Genomic DNA, 27,786 nt, shown 5'->3' on the forward strand with positions numbered 1-27,786 from the left:
GGACCATTATGGAGTAAGGGGAGTAGCTTACAATTGGTTCGCCTCTTACTTTAAGAACAGAAAGCAGAGGGTAATTCTCCGCAATATTGAGAGTGGTAGTGATGTTCAGTCCCAATGGGGCACTGTTAAGTGGGGCGTTCCCCAAGGGTCGGTGCTGGGGCCACTGCTGTTTCTTATTTATATAAATGATATGCCTTCTAGTATTACAGGTGATTCAAAAATATTTCTGTTTGCTGATGACACCAGCTTGATAGTGAAGGATCTTATGTGTAATATTGAAACAGTAACAAATAATTTAGTTCATGAAATAAGTTCGTGGCTTGTGGAAAATAATTTGATGCTAAATCACAGTAAGACTCAGTTTTTACAGTTTCTAACTCACAATTCAACAAGAACTGACATTTTAATCAGACAGAATGGGCATGTTATAAGCGAGACGGAACAGTTCAAGTTCCTAGGCGTACGGATAGATAGTCAGCTGTTGTGGAAAGCCCATGTTCAGGATCTTGTTCAGAAACTAAATGCTGCTTTATTTACCATTAGAACAGTATCTGAAATAAGTGACACTTCAACACGAAAAGTAGTCTACTTCGCATATTTTCATACACTTATGTCGTATGGTATTATTTTTTGGGGTAATTCTTCTGATTCAAAAAGGGTATTTTTGGCTCAAAAACGGGCTGTTCGAGCTATATGTGGTGTAAGTTCGAGAACCTCTTGTCGACCCCTATTCAAAAATCTGGGAATTCTGACATTGCCCTCACAGTATATATTTTCTTTAATGTCGTTTGTTGTTAGCAATATTAGCCTATTCCCAAGAGTTAGCAGCTTTCACTCAGTTAATACTAGGCAGAAATCAAATCTGCATGTAGAATGCAGTTCCTTGACTCTTGTGCAGAAAGGAGTGCAGTATTCTGCTGCATCCATTTTCAATAAGCTACCACAAGAACTCAAAAATCTTAGCAGTAGCCCAAACTCTTTTAAGTCTAAACTGAAGAGTTTCCTCATGGCTCACTCCTTCTATTCTGTCGAGGAGCTCCTGGAAGAGCTAAAAAATTAAGCAAATTCCAGTGTTACATTGTTGATTGTCTTCATTTAAACTTATGACTTGTCACCTGAATATGTTTTTTTTTTTCTATATTTCATTTTATCTGTTTCTAATATCGTGTTATAATTTCATGTATTGACTCGTTCCATGACCATGGAGATTTCTCCTTAATTTGGTCCCACGGAACAATAAATAAATAAATAAAAGTAAGACAAGTGATCCACAAAACTACCGTCCAATAACCCTGACATTGATTTGTTGTAGAATCTCAGAACATATTCTTAGCTCAAACATAATGAGGTATCTTCAACAGAAAGACCTCCTTAATGCTAACCAGCATGGATCCCAAAAACATCGACCATGTGAAACCTAACTCACACTTTTCTCATGTGACAGACTGAATGTGGTGTCACCGCCAGACACCACACTTGCTAGGTGGTAGCTTAAATCGGCCGCGGTCCATTAGTACATGTCAGACCCACGTGTCGCCACTGTCAGGATCGCAGATCGAGCGCCACCACACGGCAGGTCTCGAGAGACTGACTAGCACTCGCCCCAGTTGTACGACGACTTTGTTAGCGACCACACTGACGAAGCCTTTCTCTCATTTGCCAAGAGACAGTTAGAATAGCCTTCAGCTAAGTCCATAGCTATGACCTAGCAAGGCGCCATTAGCCTTAGATAGCTTGTATCTAAAGAGTCTCACTTGTATCGCCACAATCTCCAGATGTCTCATCAAGAACGATGTATACAAAGGATGGATTAAAGTTAAGTATTACAGCAGCTACGTATTTTTCTTTAAACATTCATTACGTATCCTGTTTCAGACCTCACTCCATCCTTCGTGAGTTAGCGCGTGCATCTTGGCCGCCTCTTTCAATTAGTGTGCGTAGTGTTGGCAAGTCTGCCGACACTACACTGAAAGCTTTGGAGCAAGGTAGTCAGATAGATCCAGTATTTCTTGATTTCTGAAAAGCATTTAACTCAGTACCACAGCTATGCTCATTGTTGTAAGTGTGATCACATGGACTATCAAGTGAATTGTGACTGGATTAAGGATTTTCTGGTAGGGAGGACACAGCATGTCATCTTGGATGGAGAATCATCGTCAGACATAGAAGTAGCTTCGGGTGTGCCCCAGGGGCGTGCATTGGGACCCTTGCTGTTCATATTGTATATCAACGACCTTGCAGACAATATCAATAGTAAAAACCAGGCATTTTGCAGATGATGTAGTTTCCTGTACTAAAGTACTATCTGAAAGAAGCAGCATAAATATTCAGTCAGATCTTGATAAGATTTCAACATGGTGCAAAGATTAGGAACTTGCTTTAAACATTCAGAAATGTAAAATTGTGCACTTTACAAAACGAAAGTACATAGCATCCTATGACAACACTATCAATAAGTCACATTTGGAATCGGCCAACTCATACAAATACCTGGGTGCAACACATTGTAGGGATGTGAAATGGAATGATCACATAGGCTCAGTTGTGGGTAGAATACTGGGAAGTGCAATCAGTCTATAAAGGAGATTGCTTACAAATCACTGAACGTACACAGAGATATGCGGCTACATGGGGAGCAGGGGTTGTGCAGGGTGGACTGGGCGGTTTTTTAGGTTAGATGGCCTCAGGCAAGTACAGAAAGGGCAACAGCCTCAAAGGGTGTGGGGCAAAGTCAGGACATGCGGGGACCAAGCAGCAATCGGTATTGTAATTGTAAACTGTCATTGGTAAAAGTACCGGAACTTCAAGCGCCGATAGAAAGCACCAAAGCTGAAATCGTTATAGGTACGGAAAGCTGGCTGAAGCCAGAGATAAATTCTGCCGAAATTTTTACAAAGGCACACACGTTAGAAAGGATAGATTGCATGCAACCGGTGGTGGCGTGTTTGTCGCTGTCAGTAGTAGTTTATCCTGTAATGAAGTAGAAGTGGATAGTTCCTGTAAATTATTATGGGTGGAGGTTACACTCAACAACCGAGCTAGGTTAATAATTGGCTCCTTTTACCGACCTCCCAACTCAGCAGCATTAGTGGCAGAACAACTGAGAGAAAATCTGGAATACATTTCACATAAATTTTCTCAGCATGTTATAGTCTTAGGTGGAGATTTCAATTTACCAGATATAGACTGGGACACTCAGATATTTAGGACGGGTGGTAGGGACAGAGCATTGAGTGACATTATACTGAGTGCACTATCCAAAAATTACCTCGAGCAATTAAACAGAGAACCAACTCGTGGAGATAACATCTTGGAACTACTGATAACAAACAGACCCGAACTTTTCGACTCTGTAAGTTCAGAACAGGGAATCAGTGATCACAAGGCTGTTGCAGAATCCCTGAATACGGAAGTAAATAGGAATATAAAAAAAGGGAGGAAGGTTTATCTGTTTAGCAAGAGTAATAGAAGGCAGATTTCAGAATACTTAACAGATCAAAACGAAAATTTCTGTTCCGACACTGACAATGTTGAGTGTTTATGGAAAAAGTTCAAGGCAATAGTAAAATGCATTTTAGACAGGTACGTGCCGAGTAAAACTGTGAGGGACGGGAAAAACCCACCGTGGTTCAACAACAAAGTTAGGAAACTACTGCGAAGGCAAAGAGAGCTTCATTGCAAGTTTAAATGCAGCCAAAACCTCTCAGACAAACATAAGCTAAACGATGTCAAAGTTGGCGTAAGGAGGGCTATGCGTGAAGCGTTCAGTGATTTCGAAAGTAAAATTCTATATACCGACTTGACAGAAAATCCTGGGAAGTTCTGGGCTTGCGTTAAATCAGTAAGTGGCTCGAAACAGCATATCCAGACACTCTGGGATGATGATGGCATTGAAACAGAGGATGACACGCATAAAGATGAAATACTAAACACCTTTTTCCAAAGCTGTTTCACAGAGGAAGACCGCACTGCTGTTCCTTCTCTAACTCCTTGCACAAACGAAAAAATGGATGACATCGAAATAAGTGTCCAAGGAATAGAAAAGCAACTGAAATCACTCAACAGAGGAAAGTCCACTGGACCTGATTTGATACCAATTCGATTCTACACAGAGTACGCAGAAGAACTTGCCCCCCTTCTAACAGCCGTGAACCGCAAGTCTCTAGAGGAACAGAAGGTTCCAAATGATTGGAAAAGAGCACAGGTAGTCCCAGTCTTCAAGAAGGGTCGTCGAGAAGATGCGCAAAACTATAGACCTATATCTCTGACGTTGATCTGTTGTAGAATTTTAGAACATGTTTTTTGCTCGCTTATCATGTCATTTCTGGAAACCCAGAATCTACTCTGTAGGAATCAACATGGATTCCGGAAACATCGATCGTGTGAGACCCAACTCGCTTTATTTGTTCATGAGACGCAGAAAATATTAGATACAGGCTCCCAGGTAGATGCTATTTTCTTTGACTTCCGGAAGGCATTCGATACAGTTCCGCACTGTCACCTGATAAACAAAGTAAGAGCCTACGGAGTATCAGACCAGCTGTGTGGCTGGATTGAAGAGTTTTTAGCAAACAGAACACAGCATGTTGTTCTCAATGGAGAGACGTCTACAGACGTTAAAGTAACCTCCGGTGTGCCACAGGGGAGTGTTGTGGGACCATTGCTTTTCACAATATATATAAATGACCTAATAGATAGTGTCGGAAGTTCCATGCGGCTTTTCGCGGATGATGCTGTAGTATACAGAGAAGTTGCAGCATTACAAAATTGCAACGAAATGCAGGAAGATCTGCAGCGGATAGGCACTTGGTGCAGGGAGTGGCAACTGTCCCTTAACATAGACAAATGTAATGTATTGCGAATACATAGAAAGAAGGATCCTTTATTGTATGATTATATGATAGCGGAAAAAACACTGGTAGCAGTTACTTCTGTAAAATATCTGGGAGTACGCGTGCGGAACGACTTGAAGTGGAATGATCATATAAAATTAATTGTTGGTAAGGCGGGTGCCAGGTTGAGATTCATTGGGAGAGTCCTTAGAAAATGTAGTTCATCAACAAGGCAGGTGGCTTACAAAACACTCGTTCGACCTATACTTGAGTATTGCTCATCAGTGTGGGATCTGTACCAGGTCGAGTTGACAGAGGAGATAGAGAAGATCCAAAGAAGAGTGGCGCGTTTCGTCACAGGGTTACTTGGTAAGCGTGATAGCATTACGGAGATGTTTAGCAAACTCAAGTGGCAGACTTTGCAAGAGAGGTGCTCTGCATCGCGGTGTGGCTTGCTGTCCAGGTTTCGAAAGAGTGCGTTTCTGGATGAGGTATCGAATATATTGCTTCCCCCTGCTTATACCTCCCGGGGAGATCACGAATGTAAAATTAGAGAGATTCGAGCGTGCACGGAGGCTTTCCGGCAGTCATTCTTCCTGCAAACCATATGCGACTGGAACAGGAAAGGGAGGTGCCCTCCGCCACACCGTTGGGTGGCTTGGGGAGTATAAATGTAGATGTAGATGTAGATATGCAGCATGAATAGTCACAGGTTTGTCTGATCCGTAGGAGAGTGTCACAAAGATTCTGAAGGAACCAAACTGGAAGACTCCTTTAACACGGACGTAAAATATCCCGAGAAAGTCTATTAACAATGTTTCAAGATGGGCTTTAAATTATGATCCTAGGAATATACTACAATCCCCTACATATCACTGTCACAAGGATTGTGAGGATAAGATTAGAATAATTACTACACACACAGAGGCATTCAAACAATCGTTCTTGCCGCACTCCGTACGTGAATGGAACAGAAAGAAACCCTAATAACTGGTACAGTGGGACATACCCTCTGCCATACACTTCATCATAGTTTGCAGATGATGTAGATTTAGGCAATTCCTTGGAAAATATGTTGCTGGATTAAATATTTTCTGGATTAACCACAGCAGAACAGAAATATGACTCATATCAACAGCTGTTCAAAGAATACAGGACCAATAGTTAAATAAAAATACTGCATTTCTAAATGTGTCTACATATTACCTGTAATTCTCGTATTCCCTACTATATGTAATTGTGATGCATTTCATCAATTTGGTCTGCTGCTAAACAGTTAGGCCGGTTACGGACATTCATGGAAATGATTAGGTACTTTTTAAGTGTGGAACATCCTACAGTGCACAATCTGGTTTGCCATATGTTCAGATCTGGTGTAAATGACGTCAGCTCATAACTCTGACACGGCACGACGGTGAGTGCACGCCTCCACCTGCTGTGGAGGCCCATTTATGCTGTGACTAGGGTGAACAATAATGCATAAATAAATAAAAATAAAAAATAAACAACTCTCCCATATTTCCCAGTACCTCCTGTATTATAGCAGTTTTTTAAAATCCTGCCAGCTCCCTTACTAACTGCCTGTTTCTCCCATACTTTTTGTCTGTGATCACTGTAATAAATAATAATTTCGTGAAGCACTATCGATAGTTCAGATTCCCTGACTGACAGATCTCGAAAAGATTTCTTATAATAATCAACGCTATTGTCAACATAGTCTTTTTCTGTTTGAGCTTCTACAGAAAGAAGGCTGTTTGGCTCAAGGAAATGCAACGAGTGGTGAAAGAATAACATAGCCTATGCATCTAGATGGGTTGTGAGAGAGGGGAACTGTACTTTTTTTCAGTCCGTATTGGTAACCTACGGATCCACTCTACTTGTACCAGTCAGCAGCTATGGTATAAATAAGACATCCGTCTCTGATCTTGCTTACTTGCTTAAGTAAGGTATGGATGTAACAAGAACTTCAAGGAATTGCGGGAGCAGATTATAAAGATGTTCATGTTTAAACACACTCGTTACATTATTTATTTCTTAGTAAACTCCATAACACTTTGAAAGAGCCCGTACTGATAAGCTGCTTATGTTGGCAGCAATCAAAAAGAAAGGACAGTGTAACATACAAAAAGCCATCTGGACCACGTATATTCTCAAATTTACAATCTTATCCTTTTTTTCAATCTTATTTGGAATGTTTGAAACTCTGACTGTATAGTAATATGTCGTACTAACACAATTAACCCCTGTGATTAAAAAAACAAATCTCATAAAATTACTGTACTACAAAAAGATAAATTTTTGTTTATGTGAATATATATTATCATAATTGTTCTATGCTGTCTGGAAGCATAGGACCCGGAAGAGCAGTTGAACTGAACAGACAGTGTCCTGAAAGGAGGATGTAAGATGAACATCAACAAAAGCAAAACAAAGATAATGGAATGTAGTCAATTAAATCAGGTGAGGCTGTGGGAATTAGATTAGGAAATGAGACACTTAAAGCAGTAGATTAGTTTTGCTATTTGGGGAGCAAAATTAGTTTAGGCAAGAAGAGAATAGAAGCTTTCGAAATGTGGTGCTACAGAAAATGAGGAAGATTAGATGGTTAGATCACATAACTAATGAGGAGGTACTGAATAGAATTGGGGAGAAGAGGAATTTGTGGCACAACTTGACTAGAAGAAGGGATCGGTTGGTTGGACACGTTCTGAGGCATCACGGGATCAGCAATTTAGTATTGGAGGGCAGCATGGGGGGTAAAATTCGTAGAGGGAGACCAAAAGATAAATACACTAAGCAGATTCAGAAGGATGTAGAGTGCAGTAGGTACTTAGAGATGAAAAAGCTTGCACAGGATAGAGTAGCATGGAGAGCTGCATCAAACCAGTCTCCAGACTAAAGACCACAACAACAACAACAACAACAATTGTTCTATCGTGCTGCTGAATGAATTTCAATTTTTGTAAATTATTTTCAATTTAATATTATATGTTTTGATCTTGGTATGACTACATATTTATTGACGTACTTTGGAACGATGTTAAATGTGTGCGACGTGTGTTTTCTGGGAGGAAGGAGGGATGTAAAGTTTTCCTGATGTGCTCAGTTATTGGACAAATTGTAAATTCGAGTTGCATACAAATGGATTGTATTTCGCTGACTGAACGTTGTAATTGACGGCAGCAAGGCATCTAGGACTATTAAAAATGAAAATTACATACGAATCAGTTTGTTGTTTATGTTATTCAAGAAACATGTCAACCTAATAGGTTTCCTGATCTACAAGAGAATCTGAATTCTAGACACAAGAATTTCGAGCAACAGATTGAAGGAGATCCTCAAAAAATACGATAAGTATTTTTTCTTTAAACTACCACTAGAGGACCTGGCCAATAGTTTTTACTCCATGAACATTTACTACAATTAATGGTCATACAATTGTGTGTAACATAGGAGATCATTAAAACAATCAATATGAACTATTCTGATTTGCAAAGTCTTCCTTCCATAATCGTACCTACTATACCGTTCTGGGTTCACACAGATTCTCATTTGTTATAATGTGAATCAGCTTTTGTTATGTGTTCTCACAGTGAAAACAAAGAGGTAAAAAGTCACAAAGCAAGAAACTCGCTGTCTTTTAATTTACACCACAGGCCCTTTTGCAGTCCAAAAACTTTGCCTTGGTTTGCAGAGTTAACCGAAAATATGATACACTATGACATAATAGAGTAAAAGTAAACAAAGCAAGCCAGTTCTTTTATTATTTTTTTTTAATTTTTACATCTCCATTGTCACCCAATCCAAAAAAATGTGATGTAGTTGTGCTGTTCAAATTTATTGCAATTAAATCCCCCTTAAACTTATGGTGAGACGTTGTTCATTCCCTTACTCCCATGATCAAAGGTTCATTGCCCTAGCTTTGATATTGAGGTTTGACAGTGCCTTGGAAGCCATGGAACAAAGGACACAGGCGATAATGTTAAAACGTGAACAGCTGCAGATTATACATAAGTACAGTCATTCTGTAAGGACAGGTCAGTATAGCAATACATGTTATGACCTATTGTGATACACATCTGTATCATCTGCAGTTGTAAGTGAAATTATACAGACGAAACATAGCGAGTATAATACAGGATTATCACAAAACTGGTTGCATTATTTCAGTAGCTTAAATATATCAGAGCTCTCTTTCAGCACCCATCCACCACAAAAGGTGACGAAATCACATGTCACAGGCCAGTGGTGTTGCACAGCAGGTGCACTACAGGAAATAGCTTCAAGAATGGTGACTCCAAGATATTGGTAAGGTAAAAGTTAGCATACATATCACTCAGATGACAGGTCGTGCATGGTGTGGAACACAACATACTAAGCCAATTCATATGTAACACCCCAACATGTTAACTAAATAAACAGTAAACTGAGAAAAACATGTTTCATAATATGAGTGTTAAGAAACTGTATATCACATGATAATCTAAGAACAATACATTGCTTATCTCCGCTCCATACTGAGTACAGCATAGTTTTTTGGGGAAACTGAGGAACAAGTTTGAGATCATTTACATTACAAAGAAAGATTATTAGACTAATGAAAGGGGTAGATGAAAGATCATCATGCAAGGCACTATTTCAGAAAAATAAAATATTGCCACTTCCATGTCTTTACATAATAGAAAATACAATTATTATAAAAGAAAAATTAAACAGTAGCAATCCATTCATCACCTGTAATAAGCCTTTCACAGCTACCACAAAAGACAAATGTTGTACTTTTACAACAGACAAATACAGCACTATTACAGAAAGGCATACTCCATCCTGACATCAAACTGTATAATGAATTACCAAAATCCACAAAAATAATCATGGACAGAAAAATTTCAAATCAGTAGTGAAAGATTACTTGGTCAAACACTACTTTTATAGATTATAGGAATACCTATTTAAAAAAAAAAATTAAGATTGTTTTTGTAAAGTATATAAAGTAATAAAATGTCATGTAAGATTACCTTTTGCTAAAATGATGAGGGTAAAAATTTCTAGAAATGTGTATAGTAATTAAGGAAGGTCCAATATCCATACACTATACAGTCCTAGAGTCACAGGCTATTTATAACTTGTACAGAAACCAGATGGTAGATGGCAGTTATAAGAGTCGAGGGGCATGAAAGAAAAGCAGTGGTTGAGAAGGGTGTGGGGACGGGGTTGTTGCCGATCCCTGATGTTATTCAATCTGTACACTGAACAAGCAGTAAAGGAAACGATAGAAAAATTTGGAGAAGGAATTACAGTTCAGGGAGAAGCAATAAAAACTTTGAGGTTTGCCGTGACATTGTAATTCTGTCAGAGACAGCAAAGAACTTGAAAGAGCAGTTAAACGAAATGGACAGTATCTTCAATGGAGGATATAAGATGAATATCAACAAAAGGAAAACAAGGATAATGGAATGCAGTCAAATTAAATCAGGTGATGCTGAAGGGATTAAATTAGGAAATTAGACACTTAAAGTAGTAGATAAGTTTTGCTGTCTAGGTAGCAAAATAATGGATGATGGCCAAAGTAGAGAGGGTATAAAATGTAGACGCAATGGCAAGGAAAGCATTTCTGGAGAAGACAAATCTATTAAGACTGAATATAGATTTAAGTATTAGGAAGTCTTTTCTGAAAGTATTTGTATGGAGTATAACCATGTATGGAAGTCAAACATGGACAATGAACAGTTTAGACAAGAGGAGAATAGAAGCTTTTGAAACGTGGTACTATAGAAGCATGCTGAAGATTATGTGGGTTGGTCATGTAACTAATGAATTTTACTGAATAGAACTGATGAGAACATAAATTTGTGGCACAACCTGAATAGGAGGAGGGATCAGTTAACAGGACACATTCCGAGACATCAAGGGATCAACAATTTAGTATTGGAGGAAAGTGAATATGTATGTGTGCGTGTGGGGGCAGGGGAGGTAAAAATTGTATAGGGAGATCAAGAGATGAATGCAATAAGTGGATTCAGGAGGATGTAAGTTACTGCAATCATTCAGGGATAAAGAGGCTCGCACAGGATAGAGTGGCATGGAGAGCTGCATCAAATTAGTCTTTGGATAGAAGATCAAAATAACAATTCCCACAGAGTTTTAGCCTGAATTTTCCACATCCTAATAAATGTTGGTATGCTTATGAATAAAAGTACGCAATTGCAGATGTCTTTGGGGGTACCTTAAAGCTCACAACAGAAGAACATTTCAAGGTCATTGTCTGCACTGAATGAGCTTTGAAAAAGCCAAATGCTTCGAAAATTACCGAAATGCTGAAGCTAAAACTATGTAGTGACAATCCACAATGTAATCACAATTTACTTTGACCGTGGGAAAGACATACCACTGTCTCAACAATAAGGACAAATTTTAATTTCCCATGGCTTTCAACTATGAATCTCAGGATTGTGAGAGAGATGAGGTCAAATTCCAGGATCCAATACAAAAGCAATTTTATCAAACTCTGAATGTGACCTAAAAATGGTGAAAGTGTCTTCATTCTTTATTCATGGCACATAACTAAACTTTTATGTTTACTGTTATTGTAGCTTTGTCTTAAGACAGTAACCATAAATTCTCTTGTAGTAACTAATGTGTTGCACTTCTTACATGCTGGTTACTTAGGGTGGCATTGAAGAACCTACTGGCAATGGGCACTACAATTTTCAGGAAAGAAAACATGTGACATGGTATAAAATTATGTTTCATACTGTACAGCGATATTTCACCACAAGGAACAAAAATCTTGATGAAAATACATCTTTGAGGCCCATATTAATTCCAGTTTTACCATTTTATCCCAAGAATACAGTTGCTAAGACATTTTTATGAACCAAACGTATTTTTCCTGTTTCTGTAAACGTCAAACACTACTCAGGAATGCTGAACCCACACACACTGATTAATAGCAGTGACAAATGAAGATTTGTGCCAAGTGAGATTCATACCCAGATTTCCTGCTTTTTGCTAGCAAGGTGCTTTGATTTCATTCCCATCTAACCTCTGGCAGTAGTGTTCAGAAAACATTGGTGGAAGCATTGGTGACAGTGAAAGTTTGAGTCAGGACTGGAGTCATGCTCAAACAGCCTGATGGTTGAGGTGTTGAAACAAGCAGCAAAACTGTGTTCGGATTCTGGTCTGGAACAAATTTTCAATTCTCAAAGGCGGTTCTTTGAACATCAGGCCCTGCATAAAAAATATCCAGAGAATAAATGGCCAAGTGAAATATTCTGTCTAATTTGGAGTAAATGAAAGGAAAGAGTTAACTCAGTGAGTGTGATTAATGCTGGGTACATGGCTGGAGTGAAGTTTTTTTTTTAGTCAGTACAAACAACAAAGCAAAAGACAGGCCCTCCAACAACACATTCAGACTAGTGAGAAGCAAGGAAGGCTGGTCAGAGTTCAAGGTCATGGCTCTGCCACAGAAAACATTGTGATATTTGCTCAAAGTGATTCTGAGAAACATCCTAAATTGGGATTGGCAGTTTAAAGCAAACTTCTCCCAAATCTAAACATAACCAACACTTGGTATAAGACAGAATGGCAAGAAAAAAAGACCAATGCATTGACAAATGTTCTACGACGTTTTCTGATATACTTTTATTGTCGCAGTAAGAATACTTTTTTTGTATTTATTTCTAAGGAATCCAGTACTCTTCAGCCATTTCTAGCCTACCAAGACTGTTACAGAAGATATACAGTTAGCATATGTGTAGAATTGTCTGCTAACGGACAAACCTTATTTTCAAGATCATCAGTCATCACAACGTCTTTGTGTCTCCAAGACAGCAGATACCTCGTAGAGGCTTCGAGCCTTGTTATTTGTTGGAGACCCACAGATTTACACATCGAGACTGCATTACTTGAAAATGCTGTAGAAAAGTTTAACCTGCAATAAACATTTATAATATGTTAGTCCTCAAGCACACATTCAAAATGCAGGAATTAATGGTACAAGATAGATTCCGAGGAAAAAAACACATAAACCCTGAGACAACTTTTATGTTCACTATTTGCAACAAAAGACCTCTTACAAATAATACAACAATATTTGTGTGAAAATGCAACTCCAGTAATATTACTTGAGACAAACCTATTTTATTCCACAAACCAGGTACATGGTATGATTTGTAACTATCACTTCTAGATACAACCACAGCAAGACTGGGGTAGGCAATCTGTGCTAGCACACACAGTACCTACATCTGTTGGTTACCCACAAATGCTGTCAGAGAATTATCTGTCAGTGTTTATGTTTTTTGTACATATTTAAAGTACCCAAGTTAACTGAAAATCCCTCCTAACATAATATATATAGACCGATTTGTTTTCTGTGTGCAAAACACATGAAAGTGGTGTATTATTTGCTACAGGAATAGTGAAGTTGATGGAGAACAATGAGTGATGAAAAGGAAAGAAAATATTTAGAGTGATTAAAGATGGGTGTGATGATATGTTTCTGATGATATGTAGAGTGGGTCATCTGTCATTTCTGAATACTCGGTGCAAAAAGTTGATGCAAAAGGTCAATAAAACAGACTCTTTGCTATCTCAAAGTCATTTACTCTGATTACTTGAATTCCAAGAAGTGTTCTTCACAAAATTCTTACAGAATGCTTACACTATCAGAAACTGTGTTCATGTCATGCACTGAAAATTCCCAAACTGACATGGATAAAACAGACGAGTATTCAATAGGCCTACTTCAAATTCCTTTGAGTGCCACAGTAATGAAGGTGACGAGTTTTCAAGTCAAACTGTCACTGGAGAAAAAACGTTCATGGCTTATGCTACACTTGAATGTACACAACAATCTGTGGAATCGAGACATTCAACATCACCAAACTGTGAAGTTCAAGCGAAGATTTTCAGTTAAAAAAACTTCTGTGCACCATGTTTCTGGATTTTCAGGGGTGTTGTCTGTACATGTTATGTCCTACAATTACACAATCAACTCTGAAAATTCCAGTACTGCCAATACATGCTGAAAACAGTAATGCTAGCTTTTGGAACTATTACTTCCTTCTCTGGAGAGGAACGAAAGAGAGTGGATGTAGGAGGTTCAAGAGAGGGACGGGAAAGGGAGGCATGCCACAGGGTACGAGGGACCAACCTGTCATGAGGACTGGAATTTCAGCTCCTGAAAGGTATATACCACCCGGGTGTTCTGCCTCTTTGACATTTTACAGTGTTCTCAAGTGACACGATCAATGTTAAGACATTTGTGAGATCTTAACTAAAATGCACAGAGCAATCCAAAACAAAAGGCTATGTTAATGGACTCTTTGCCTTAGTGGCGATGTCTGTCCACATTTAACAAGATGGGCACGACATCGCACAACATCCTATGATTGGAGCAACTTGATCATGCTGCATGTGACCCTGATCTAGCGTCTTAGTGACAACAAATTTGTTCCAGCACTTACAGAACCATGGCAACAATGATAATGTCAAAATGGTCATTGTGACAGAACAAAAATTAAGTGTGACAAATATGTAATGGGGAGTGGAACTGATGATGCCATAGAGGAATTTAATTAAGCGTGGCTAGCTCTAATATACCAACATTTCGGTACAGTAAAAGGATAGTACTTATTGAGGTTCTATATATGTCTCAGAGGCTCCTGGGTGTTAGAGAGTTGATGGTGCAAAACCTAAGGAACACAAGAAGTACACTGTGCAATGGGCAACACACTGTGGTTTCCGATCACTGTAGATTTGCATCGCGTAATCCTCGAATTAATCAGCAAGGCACAGCATTCTACAAGCTAAAAAGACTCACTATGACAGTAAAATATATAAAATTTGGTGTCGTTTCATCGGTGGCAGTCCGCAAATTCAAATCAGGCTGATGTAGTTTTCAACAAACCATTGTTCACCATGTTGTGTGCCATTTCTCATAACCAAAAAAATTAATTCTTATTACTGAAGCAAGTCTACGCCAAACAGTAAAAAGGGTTCTGAAAGTGTGCAACCTGACTAAATTTTGAGTGGCATTAACAAAGGAGCAGAAATTTAGTTGCTGAATTATCACTGGAAGTTAAATTAAAATGAAAACTAATATTTATCCAAAAGACAAGGATTGCTGCCATTTAAACCATGCAATAGTGCCTCGCAAATTGGGTGAATTACAATCAGAATTATCCAGAATTTGAAATTTTAGGATGATATAACATTATGGAAAGGATAGATTGTTGCTCACCACCTGCAGGAGATGCTGAGTCACAGACAGTGTCTGAAAGCAGTGGCCATATGCATGAGAGTTGTGCTTGTGTGTGTGTGTGTGTGTGTGTGTGTGTGTGTGTGTGTGTGTGTGTGAGCGCGCGTGTTGTTTACTTCAGAAGAAGGCCTCTTGGCCGAAAGCATACTTGTTTAGCAGTCTCTCTGTTGTCCCTGTGTGCAGCTCCACACTTTTAGTATAAAAACACAACTGACTTAAAAATTTGTGTCGTAATAAATAGCTGAGAAAATACTGGATCAACAACCAAAGAGAAGTGTGGAAATGTAACGAAGGAATATTGTTGAGGATCCTAGAAAAACAACTTGCTGTACAAAATAATACACAAGAAATAATAATACTGACACATAAGTTCTGCAATTGAGTACCAATTACAAGAGCAAGAACTGAAACTCCACACTGAAAGCATGTATACTGACAACACAAGAAAGTTCAGATGAAGTTGAACTGAGTACCTCAGCAGAGAGAGAGAGAGAGAGAGAGAGAGAGAGAGAGAGAGAGAGAGAGAGAACTCCCTACATAGACTTCTAGCAGATACAAGTCATGAACAATAAATAACTGCAGGAAGTGGGAATCAGACTCATGATCTGCATGTCACCAGCCAGCAACTGTAATTATCACACCATTTGTCTGCAGATATTAGGCAGTTGTCATCCTGTGACTGATGCTGCATCACAAAATTACTTCCATTGCCAGTTTTGACTGAGGCATTTTCCCACAATTAGATATCATTATACGTTGTGTCCCATGCTTCAAGTAGTTTCTGGCCATAAATACAGACAGCTTTGCAAGTAATGCAGTCAGTGCACACTTTTAACTACTTGTTGCCATTTGTTGACTTGGGGAACCTCCCCAAAAGGTCAATTCCAGTCTGATGAAATGGAGCAACTCCAAGAGGAAATGGTAGCAGGTGACCACAGTTAACTGAGGCACACATTTGTGCTGTTGGCATTTCCTACATTGCCTTGCACAGTGCCTGACATCAGTATACACCTGGCCAATGTCACCACCTACTATGGTTCCTGTCAAAGGTCTTTGCAGCTCTCTAATGACCCGACATCAGAGCAATGTGTAAGTACTTCAGCTTGTCTGAATGTAAATGAGCTAGGATGATGGGCAACCACTTCTGTCCAACTGGCTCCCAAATTCTTTTGTACAGCATTCCATCAGTTAACATGAACTCTCCTTTGACAACTTCTTCCTTCTGCACGGGCTCAATGTCTTCAGTAATGCTGGGTCTTCCTGTTGTTCAGCTGCAGTGCTTGTCGGTGCAACGATGAATTGCATATCACCAGCGCTGTAATAGTATTTCAACGGAACCTGTGAAAGGCTGTCAGCTTATTTGTGTCTGCATCCACTTTCATATCTTACTGTGACGTCATAATCCTAAATCTTCAGACTCCGTCTCACAAGTCATCCTGATGGACCCTTCAGGCTCTTCAAGCAGCATAATAAATGGTGGTCAGTCACAACAGTGAATTGTCTGCCATAAAAATAGGATCGGATCTTACCCACTGCCCTAACAACTGCTAGACACTCTTTCTCAGTCATGGAGTGATTCTTTTCAGAATTCAAGAGTATTCTGGAGGCATAAGCAATCAATTAGTCAGTGCCTTCCCAGATTTACACTAGAACTGCACCTAAATTGTAACCACTAGCACCAGTGTTTTTAGTTACATTCCAACATCAAAATCCAGAACCCTCCCTCCATGAACCATGGGCTTTGCCTTGCTGGGTTGGCTTGCATGCCTCAGTGGTAAAGATAGCCGTTCTGTAGGTGCAACCACATCAAAGAGGTATCTGTTGAGAAGCCAGAGATACATGTGGTTCCTGAAGAGGGGCAGCAGCCTTTTCAGTAGTTGCAGGGGCAACAGTCTGGATGATTGACTGAGCTGGCCTTGTAACATCAACCAAAACGGCATTGCTGTGGTGGTACTGCGAATGACAGAAAGCAAGGGAAAACTACAGACATAATTTTTCCCAAGGGCATGTAGATTTACTGTATGGTTAAACGATGATGCATCATCTTGGGTAAAATATTTTTGATGTAAAATAGTCCCCCATTTGGATCTCTGGGTGGGGACTACCCAGGAGGATGTCATTATAAGGAGAAACAAAACTGCGTTCTAAGGATTGGACAGTGGAATGTTAGACCCCTTAATCGAGTAGATAGATAACCAAATTTAAAAAGGGAAATGGATAGGTTGAAGCTAGATATAGTGGGAATTAGTGAATTTTGGTGGTAGCACAAACAGAACTTCTGGTCAGGTGAAAACAGGGTTATAAATACAAATTCAAATACGGATAATGCAGGAGTGGGTTTAATAATGAATAAGAAAATGGGAATGTGGATAAGCTACTTTGAACAGCATAGTGAATGCTTTATTATAGCCTAGATAGACATAAAGCCCACACCCACCACAATAGTATAAGATTAGATGCCAATTAGGTCCACAGATGATGAAGAGATTTCAGAAATTTATGATGAGATAAAAGAAATTATTCATATAGTGAAGGGAGATGAAAGTTTAATTATGACGGGGAACTCGAATAGTAGGAGAAGGGAGAGAAGTATAAATAAGTGAAAATGGACTGGGAGAAAGGTATCAAAGAGGAAGCCGCCTGGTAGAATTTTGCACAGAGCATAATTTAATCATTGCTAACGCTTTTTTGGCTTAAGAATCATACATGAAGGTTGTGTATGTGGAAGAGACCTGGAGATACCGGAATGTTTCAGATTGATCATATAATGGTTAGACAGAGATTTAGAAACCAGACTTTAAACTGTAATACATTTTTAGGAGAAGCTGTTGACTCGGACCACAATTTATTGGTTATGAACTGCAGATGAAAAACTGAAGAAATTGGGAAAAGGTAGGAAATTAAGAAGATAGGACCCGTATAAGTTGAAAGATTGTTGAGAATTTCAGAGGGAGCATTAGGCAACAATTGACTAGAACAGGGGAAACAAATCCAGAAGAGGACAAATAGGTAGCTTTAAAGAAATGAAACAGTGAAGGTAGCAGAGGATTAAACAAATTTAAAAAAATCTTTGAGTGATAAGGAGATACTGAAGTTAATTGATGAAAGGAGAAAATACAAAAATTCAACAAATGAAGCAGGCGAAAGGGAATACAAAAAATGAGATTGACAGAAAGTGCAAAATGGCTAAGAAGGAATGGCTAGAGGACAAATGTAAGGATTTAGAAACACATAACATTAGGGGAAAGATAGATACTGCCTATAGGAAAATTAAAGAGGCATTTAAAGAAAAGAGAAGTAGCAGTATGAATTTCAAGAGCTCAGATGGAAAACCAGTCCTAAGCAAAGAAGGTAAAGCTGAAAGACTGAAGGAGTATACAGAGGGTCTTTATAATGGAGATGAACCTGCAGGCAATATTACAGAAATGGAAGAGCACCTACACTCAGGCTCATAAATTAAGGATAACGCTGAAACATGGTGAAACAACACTCTTGTGGGTGGTTTGCAGGTTTAAATCACCTCTTGGTATGACCATGCGGTGCATTTGACCTGTGGTCATCGCACGGTGGCAATGGCAGCAGTCCACATACGAAGATGTGTGTTGGTGCATGTCAGAGTACGGTGCAGCGAGTAAGTGCGCAGACATTTTCGGATGTGCCAATGCTGACTGTGTGTTGAAAATGGCTCAAAGAACACATATTGTTCATGTTACGAGGGGTAGAATACTAGGGCGACTGGAAGCTGGTCAAACACAGCAGGTCGTAGCACAGGCCCACCGTTTGCCACAAAGTGTGATATCAAGATTATGGCAATGATTCCAGCAGACAGGAAACGTGTCCAGGCACAATAGCACAGGATGTCCACAGTGTACAACACCACAAGAAGACCAATATCTCACCATCAGTGCCCGCAGACGGCCACGGAGTACTGCAGGTAGCCTTGCTCGGGACCTTACCGCAGCCACTGGAACAGTTGTTTCCAGACACACAGTCTACAGACGACTGAACAGACATGGTTTATTCGCCCGGAGACCTGCAAAGTGCATTCCACTGATCCCTGGTCACAGGAGAGCCAGTACAGCCTGGTGTCAAGAACACAGTACATGGTCATTGGAACAGTGGTCCCAGGTTATGTTCACAGACAAGTCCAGGTATAGTCTGAACAGTGATTCTCGCCGGGTTTTCATCTGGCGTGAACCAGGAACCAGATACCAACTTCCTTAATGTCCTTGAAAGGGACCTATATGGAGGTTGTGGTTTGATGGTGTGGGGTGGGATTATGATTGTTGCACGTACACCCCTGCATGTCTTTGACAGAGGAACTGTAACAGGTTAGGTGTATCGGGACGTCATTTTGCACCAGTATGTCCGCCTTTTCAGGGGTGCAGTGGGTCCCACCTTCCTCCTGATGGATGATAACGCACGGCCCCACCGAGCTGCCTTCATGGAGGAGCACCTTGAAACAGAAGATATCAGGCGAATGGAGTGGCCTGCCTGTTCTCCAGACCTAAACTCCATCGAGCACGTCTGGGATGCTCTCGGTCGACGTATCGCTGCAAGTCTTCAAACCTTTATGACACTTCAGGAGCTCCGATAGGCACTGGTGCAAGAATGGGAGGCTATACCCCAGCAGCTGCTCGACCACCTGATACAGAGCATGGCAACCCATTGTGCGGCCTGCGCACGTGTGCATGTTGATCATATCCTATACTGATGTGGGGGTACATGCGCAGGAAACAGTGGCGTTTTGTAGCACATGTGTTTCGGGATGGTTTTCTCAACTTATAACCAATACTGTGGACATACAGACCTGTGTCGTGTTTGTTCCCTATGTGCCTATGCTATTAGCACCAGTTTTGTGTAGTGCCACGTTGTGTGGCAGCACATTCTGCAATTATTCTTAATCTATGAGAATGAGTGTAGATGAAGATGAGATGGGAGACATGATACTGTGGGAAGAATTTGACAGATCACAGGAAAACCTATGTTGAACCTGGGCCCCAGGAGTAGATGACAATCCATCAGACCTACTGATAACCTTGGGAGAGCCAACCATGACAAAACTCTTCTATCTGGTGTGCAAGATGTATGAGACAGGCAAAATACACTCAGATTTCAAGAATAAAATAATAATTTTATATTATACTTTTTTACTTGTTCCAAACCCACAAGTCATCTCATTTCTGGGTCTATTCAACGACAACTGAATCTAATCTAATCTATTCCAATTCCAAAGAAAGCTGGTGCTGGCAGATGCGAATATGACTGAACTATCAGTTTAATAAGAACTGGCTGCAAAATACTAACACGAATTCTTTACAGAAGAATGGAAAAAGTTGTGGAAGTTGATCTTGGAGACGATTAGTTTATATTCTGGAAAAATGTGGACACACACAAGTCACACTGACCTTACGACTTATCTTAGAGCATAGGTTAAGGAAAAGAAAACCTACGTTTATAGCATTTGTAGACTTAGAGAAAGCTTTTAACAATGTTGACTGGAATTCTCTCTTTGAAATTCTGAAGGTAGAAGGGGGTAAAATACAAGGTGCGAAAGGCTACCTACAGCTTGTACAGAAACCAGATGGCATTATAAGAGTTTAAGGGCATGAAAAGAAAGCAGTGATTGAGAAGGGAGTGAGACAGGGTTGTAGCCTATCCCTGATGTTATCCAATCTGTACATTGAGGAAGCAGTGAAGGAACAAACAGAAAAATTTGAAGAAGCAATTAAAGTTCAGGGAAAAGAAATAAAAATTTTGTAGTTTGCCAATGGCATTGTTATTCTGTCAGAGACAGCAAAGGACTTGGAAGAGCAGTTGAATGGTATGGACAGTGTCTTGAAGGTGGATGTAAGATGAATAACAACAAAAGCAAAACAAGAGTAGTGGAATGTAGTAGAATTAAATCAAATGAGACACTGAAAGTAGTAGATGAGTTTTGCTATTTGGGTGGTAAAATAACGGATGACGACTGAAATAGAGAGCTTATACAATGTAGACTGGCAATGAGAGGAAAAGCATTTCTGAAGAAGAGTATTTTGTTAACATCGATTATAGATTTAAGGGTTAGGAAGTCTTTTATGAAAAAATTGTATGGAGTATAGCCATGTATGGAAGTCAAACATGGACAGAAATAGTTTAGACAAGAGGAGAATACAAGCTTTTGAAATGTGGTGCTATTGAAAGACGCTGAAGATTAGATGGGTAGATCAAGTAACTAATGAAGAGGTACTGAATAGAACTGGGGAGAAACGAAATTTGTGACACATATGACTATAAGAAGGAATTAGTTGTTAGAACACATTCTGAGACATCAAGGGGAAAACCAACTTAGTATTGGAGGGAAGTGTGGGAGGTAAAAATAGTACAGGGAGACCAAGAGATGAATACAGTAAGCAGATTCAGAAGGATGTAGGTTGCAGCAGTTATTCGGAGATGATGAGGATCACACAAGATAAAGTAGCATGGTGAGCTGTACCAAACCAGTCTTTGGAGTGAAGACCAAAACAACACAAACCCGAAGTTCTGGGACAGTTGAAGATATCAGCACTTCTTTCAGGATAGAGAAAGATGTTTCCCGTTCCTTGCTCCAGGAAAATTGTTGTGGCCGTGACTTTAGAAATCCTTAATAAATAATATATGCTAGGAATACCATCCAGGGAAGGTTGAAAATTGCTACAGCTCTTACTTCTTCTGGATCAGAAAAGGCTCAATTTCTGTTAACTAGATGTTGCAAGATTTTTATTTCTTGGGCAGCACAGAGGCAATTTTTTGAATCCAGAAAAAGACCTGTGTCATGGAAACACTTTAGAATAAGTATCAGGTGATTTAGAAGCTCTTTAAATGTCTCTGAGAACATAACAATGTCACTGAGGTATTAAAGATACATCATATATTTAAGCTCTCAAAGCAGGTTGTCAGTTGTGCATTCATATGCCTTTGGAGCATTGTATGTACTAAATGAAATAACTCTGAACTAACAGAGGGAACATCAGGTTTGATGAAAGTTGTTTTTCTTGTCAGCCTCATCAACCTCATCTGAGGGTAGCCAGACTGCATACCCATAGGATAGACATATTTTGCTCCCTTCAGAATGTCCATCATGTCATTTCACGGATGTCCCAACAACTTCTCACCTACCTGGGGTTTCACTGTCCTTCAACCAATTTCCACAGACAATCACAAAAAGTAGTTCTCAAAGAGCTGATCAGGTTTGTCATTTCCGAGATGCTTGTTCCCGGCCACCTGGCCTTTACGATCTGCCCTTTGTCAAAGTTGCTTAGTCAGTGCATTTCTTCACTTGTGCCCTGCAATGTGCTAGAATGATTTCTCATTTGTCTCTGCTATGCATGTATACTTTCCTTGTCGCGTCACACGCCCACAACGCCACCAAGTGGAGTTCAGTATCACAGCAGGCAATGGTCATAATGTTTTGGTTCATCAATGTTTATTAGGTATGATGGCAACAAACGGACATGTACGGCCTCTTTGAGGATGACCACATTGAAGCAGGTATCAATGAAAACGAAGTGGCTGTAGCAACAGTGACTACCAAAACACAAAGGGCAGTTAAAACAATGAGAAAGATTTACATATTTGACAAAAGAGATAAAGGGTTAGGTGTCATGTCTCAATCAGGAACTCTAAACATTTAGCTCTGGACAGGAAAATTTGGCTCACGTTTAGAAAAATAGTCGACCATGCACTGGACAGACATGTACCTAACAGTACAGTTCAGGACGGGAGGTATCTTACTTGGTATATACTTCTGTAAAGAAACTTCTAAAGAAACACAGAATACTACATAAAAGGTGTAAAAAAAAGGATACACCTATTGGTAGAATGGTACTGTACAAAACACATTTGGCTATCAAAATGGCTAAGTGTGAATCCTTCAAGGTTTACCATAACAGAATCTTACCGAAAGACCTCTCACAAAATTCAAAGAAATCTTGTTCATATGTAAAGACTGTCAGTGGGATCAAAATTAGTGTTCAGAGACTCATGGATGACATAGAAACTGATAATGAAGACAGCAAAGCAAAAACAGAAATGGTGTATCCATTTTCAAATGCTCCTTTCCATACGGAGGTACGGAAGTTATGCCCCATTTTAGTTCTCACACAATGTGTTCTGTCATATGTCGAATAAATAACCACTGCAAAGATGAGTGACATAGATATTAGTGTCAGTTGCACTGAGACCACTGAAACTGCTAAAAGTGAACAAAGCTTCAGTGCCAGATGGAGCACCCATCATTCCACACAGAATTTGCAGTTGAGTTAGCTCCTCTATTAACCATAATATACTGTAGGTCACTCAAAGAAAAAACTATCTCCAGTACTTGGAAAAAAGCACGCAACAAACCCATCTCCATGAATTGTAGTAGAACTGATCCACAATACTACTGTCCAATACCTCTGACAACAATCTGAACTCAAATGTAATGTAACTGGAACAGAACAATCTTCTCCATGTCGACCAGCACGGATTCCAAAAACATCAGTGATGTGAAACACGACTTGCCTTTTTCACTCTACATAATGAAAGTAGTCGATCAAGGTAAACAAGTAGTTGCAGCATTTCTTGACATCAGAAAAGCATTTTGACGCAGTACCACAACAACACTTATTAACGAAAGCACAATCATATGGGGCATCTGGTCACAGTTTTTTGAGCCAAGGGGAAGCATTGCGAAAATGCTGAGAAACTTGAACTGACACGTGATTGAAGACAGACACAGACTGTCACGTCAAAGCCCACTCACAAAGTTTCAACAAGTGATGAATCTAGGATTATGCTACACCTCCCTACTATGTACCATCCCCAGATGGACTACAAAGGCCAGCAATACTTGTAACAGCACACACAGAGGCAATCGAGCAATCATTCTTTTGGCATCTCCTGTGCAAATGCAATGGAAAGAAGCCCTAATGAGTGTTACAAATAAGTGCTACAATGGGAAATACCCTCTGCTATGCACTTCACAGTAGTTGTAATGTTTAGATGAAGATGTACATTCATCATGACTATGTCACATGGGCCCCTACTGCACGACTTTTTTTGTACACTTTGTTTCCTTAAATACAGATAATTTCAACTGTACACACAGTTCCCTATGTATCCGACCTGTTTAAAGAATCTTTCAAAACTGTAGGAGTTTACTGTTTGTTAATGTTTCATATAACCTGGCAGCTCCTGTGTGAGATGTTAAACTATCCAATGTGATGTTCTACTTGCAATGTATCCATAAATACTATGGATGAGCATCAGTTTGTAACAAATGATGAACTTAATTCAAGAATTAGATTATAGATGGAAATGTAACAACGTGGAGTATATCCACTGCACCTGATTAATTTCAATAAATAAACAAATATTTTTTCTTGCCTAATCTATATGTAATAAACAGCATTCCAAAATTATTTTACAACTTTTATTACTCCAATTATTATTATTTAAATTAGAATTTACATTTAGCTGAGTATCAGGACACAGGTATTCTTTACAGAAATCTTGCCTTTAATGAATTATTCAATATTTAAGATCTGTAAGACCCTGCATATTCAAAATTTCAACCCTACTAATAAGTTTCTGTTGCAGGATTGATGTCCCTTATTTTAATACCCTAATTTTCTTCCATAAAAAGCACCTTAACTTCTTTCAAAAATTTTTAGTTTACAAAATACTGGTAATCAAAAACTATTTTTTGTAAGAAATGCTAGAGCAATTTACGCAACAGAACCCTTCAAAAATGAATTTTCTGTCAATGAAATGTGTATGATGCCAAGAAAAACACACTAGTTAATCAAATATTTTAATTACCAGATTTTATTTCTGAAATAACTTTGGCAGGCTATGACAGAAACTCTGGGAGAATTTTTTTAATCTAAAAATCCGTTTATAAAATAGAATTTAATGTAACAGCTATTTGAAGAATACAGATCCAACTATTAAAAAAGGTTATTTCATTTTTGAATGTGTATACATATTACTGTTTTCTATATTATTGACTACAACATAATTGAGATGTATTTCACCCATTCGCAAATAATTTGTAGATAATTTCCTACACATGTACAGGATGAAACTATACAGAAACACAGTGGACAATGCCTCATGCAGTTTCAGCTGAAAATATAAGGCTGAGGAACCTATGTTTATTTGTGAAAATATGCCACTAGTAGAACTATGTTTACGTTGGCACTGTGGATGTCAATGTAAATTACAGGCCCACTATTTTAAACACAGACCGTGCTACATTCAACCGTAAGCTGAAAATTTCCTAGCATTAGTTACTATTTCTATCATCATTTGAGGCTACAAAGGCAAACTCATATGAGATGTAGGCAAGTAGCTTAACAAATTGTAAAATGTTGAAATACAGTATGTAATAGTTATATACCAAAGCACTTTTTCACGAGATATTGAAACATTTGTTTGTTGGTATATTACATTTTCAACTGCCATCCTTGAAATGTAAAACTATATTTTTTCCAACAAGTGTGACTTACAGTAAAAAATATTTCTTGTCATGAGCTTACCTTGGACCTATCTCAATAAGCATGTTCTCCTCTCCTTTTGCTTGAAGGTAAGGCTTGTGCTGAACATCATCAGGTTTGAAGGGTGATCCCAAAATCCATTTCAATTTCTCCAGTTCTCCAGTTGACAGAGGTTTGCTTATCTCGACATAAAAGCATATTTCTGTATGTAGAGCTTCTATTTTTGCCTCTGCTCGAAGCTGCTTTAATTTCTCGCATTCTGACGCCACACTCAGGCCCGGCTTCTTGTACAGGTAAAGGATGTCCATCTTACTCTGTAGCAGAGGTTTGAAAGCAACTGTGAATTATCTCTAATCTATTACCACATGACACTGAATTTCCAGGGGGTCCGGAATATATGAGCAGTAGTGACGTCAGAGGTTATCAGAAAAACAACAGTCACAAAGCAAAAACAAGAACCAATCTTAAGGTCATGATCCTTGAACCCAAGCAGCCACATTACTTAATTCATATGGCTGGTTCCACAGAAAATGACAGATGGTAGAACTGAAAGGCATAGCACAAAATCATCTTATCATGTCTAACAAGGAGGAGGGGTGAGAAAAATAGTTTGAAACTGTCTCAACCTTAAAGTCTCCAAAGTTAAGTATTTCACAAAGGCGTGTAAAAATTACTAGGTTTTGATTTCAAGTATAATACTTGAATTCACAAGAAATTGAGGGGGAAAAATAAAAATAATTCTCATGTATATAACCATTTAACTGAGCACATTTAACAAATATTGAAGAGAAACTCTGTACACATGATGGACATCTGTCACTTTATTTTCCTAATCAGCAGCAGCTTTATTGCTCCTTCTCACTTATAACAGTGCAACTACCACAAATATAATGCAATAAATTAAGAACGTTTTTATTCTTGGATTATGCACATAATAAGACATTCAGCAGCTGACAGGAGTAAGTCCCTGAAAAATAACCATTTATCTCATGATAAAGTTGTGAAATATAACTCAAACAGCCATCTATACTGGCATCAGCTGAACCAAATGGAAGACCCTGTGTGTGTGTGTGGGGGGGGGGGGGGTGCAAGAGTGTGCCTGAAAGAGAAAGAGAGAGAGAGAGAGAGAGAGAGAGAGAGAGAGAGAGAGAGACTGACTGGCACCTTTATAACAATACAGAAGATATATGTGTTTGTTTGATTTTAGCTGTAACATGCTCAGCAACAGAGCTCTGTGAGGTGAAAAGTCACATAAAATAGAGAACTGTTTGCTTCTCAGACTATTTCCAAATAAAATCTATCAAAGTGTTACATGCTCAAATAATGCATTATGGGTATTTACATTTGTGGGAGTTGACAACAAATTAAATCAAAAGGTAACGGGATTTTGTCGACACAGCTTGGTACAAAATGCTAAGGAAAATTACTGTTTAACATCCAATTGAAAAAAGTGGAAAAAAGCCTTGCTCAGTTGTACTGGTGGGGGAAGACACAACTGACCACCACAACAATAAAGAAACTGTCCCAGCATTTTTCTTAAATGATCTGTGGAAAACTTAAATCCAGATGTCCTCAGAAGGATACAAACACTAAAAGCATACAGGGGTCACTCTCATAGTCTAAGAACTAAAGGAGGCCAGATCAATATAATCTCCCTAGGAGGCTGATTGGAAATAAATTTATCGGTTACTTTTCTCCCCTGCCCATTTGCACTCCTAATACGCCAGTTTCTCCTCAATGAACAGTAATGAAGTAAGAAGGCTTTAGATGTCATTATCTACTTCATGTCTCCTGTCGTCACAGTCATTGTTCCAAATACTGTTATGATACAAAACACAACACTTGGTATATCCTGTGCAAGATTGCCTAACTACTGCAACCGACATCCTTTTGAACCTGCTTACTGTAGTTAAGGCATTGTCGCCCTCTACAATTTCTGTACCACCCCCCTTCCTCCAACTTCCCTTCATTACCAAATTACATATCAGTTGATGCCTTAGGATGTGTCCTATCAACTGATCCCTTCTTCCAGTCAAGTTGTGCCACAGGATTCATTACCTCTTCACCTAGTTATCCAATCTAGTTTAGTATTCTTCTGTAGCACCACATTTCAGAAGCTTATACTGAGCGGGGTGGCACAGTGGTTAGCACACTGGACTCGCATTCTGGAGGACAATGGTTCAAACCC

At 39.1% G+C, this 27,786-nt stretch overlaps 1 protein-coding gene across 2 annotated transcripts in view; it reads right to left on the minus strand.

Moving 5' to 3' along the window:
- LOC126198502 (phosphoribosylformylglycinamidine synthase) overlaps positions 1-27,786 on the minus strand; it is a 214,493-nt gene that overhangs the window by 166,218 nt on the left and 20,489 nt on the right. The window contains exons 2-3 of one of the 2 annotated variants that reach the window (XM_049934881.1): positions 25,641-25,912; positions 12,615-12,765 (exon numbers count right to left, since the gene is read on the minus strand). In XM_049934881.1, the coding sequence (XP_049790838.1) occupies positions 12,615-12,765; positions 25,641-25,912 (423 nt within the window). Of the gene's footprint in view, positions 1-12,614; positions 12,766-25,640; positions 25,971-27,786 lie in introns of those variants that run through there. The other variant, XM_049934882.1, reaches the window with a different exon arrangement.

Source organism: Schistocerca nitens, chromosome 8, assembly GCF_023898315.1.
Source record: "Schistocerca nitens isolate TAMUIC-IGC-003100 chromosome 8, iqSchNite1.1, whole genome shotgun sequence".
Taxonomy (NCBI): domain Eukaryota; kingdom Metazoa; phylum Arthropoda; class Insecta; order Orthoptera; family Acrididae; genus Schistocerca; species Schistocerca nitens.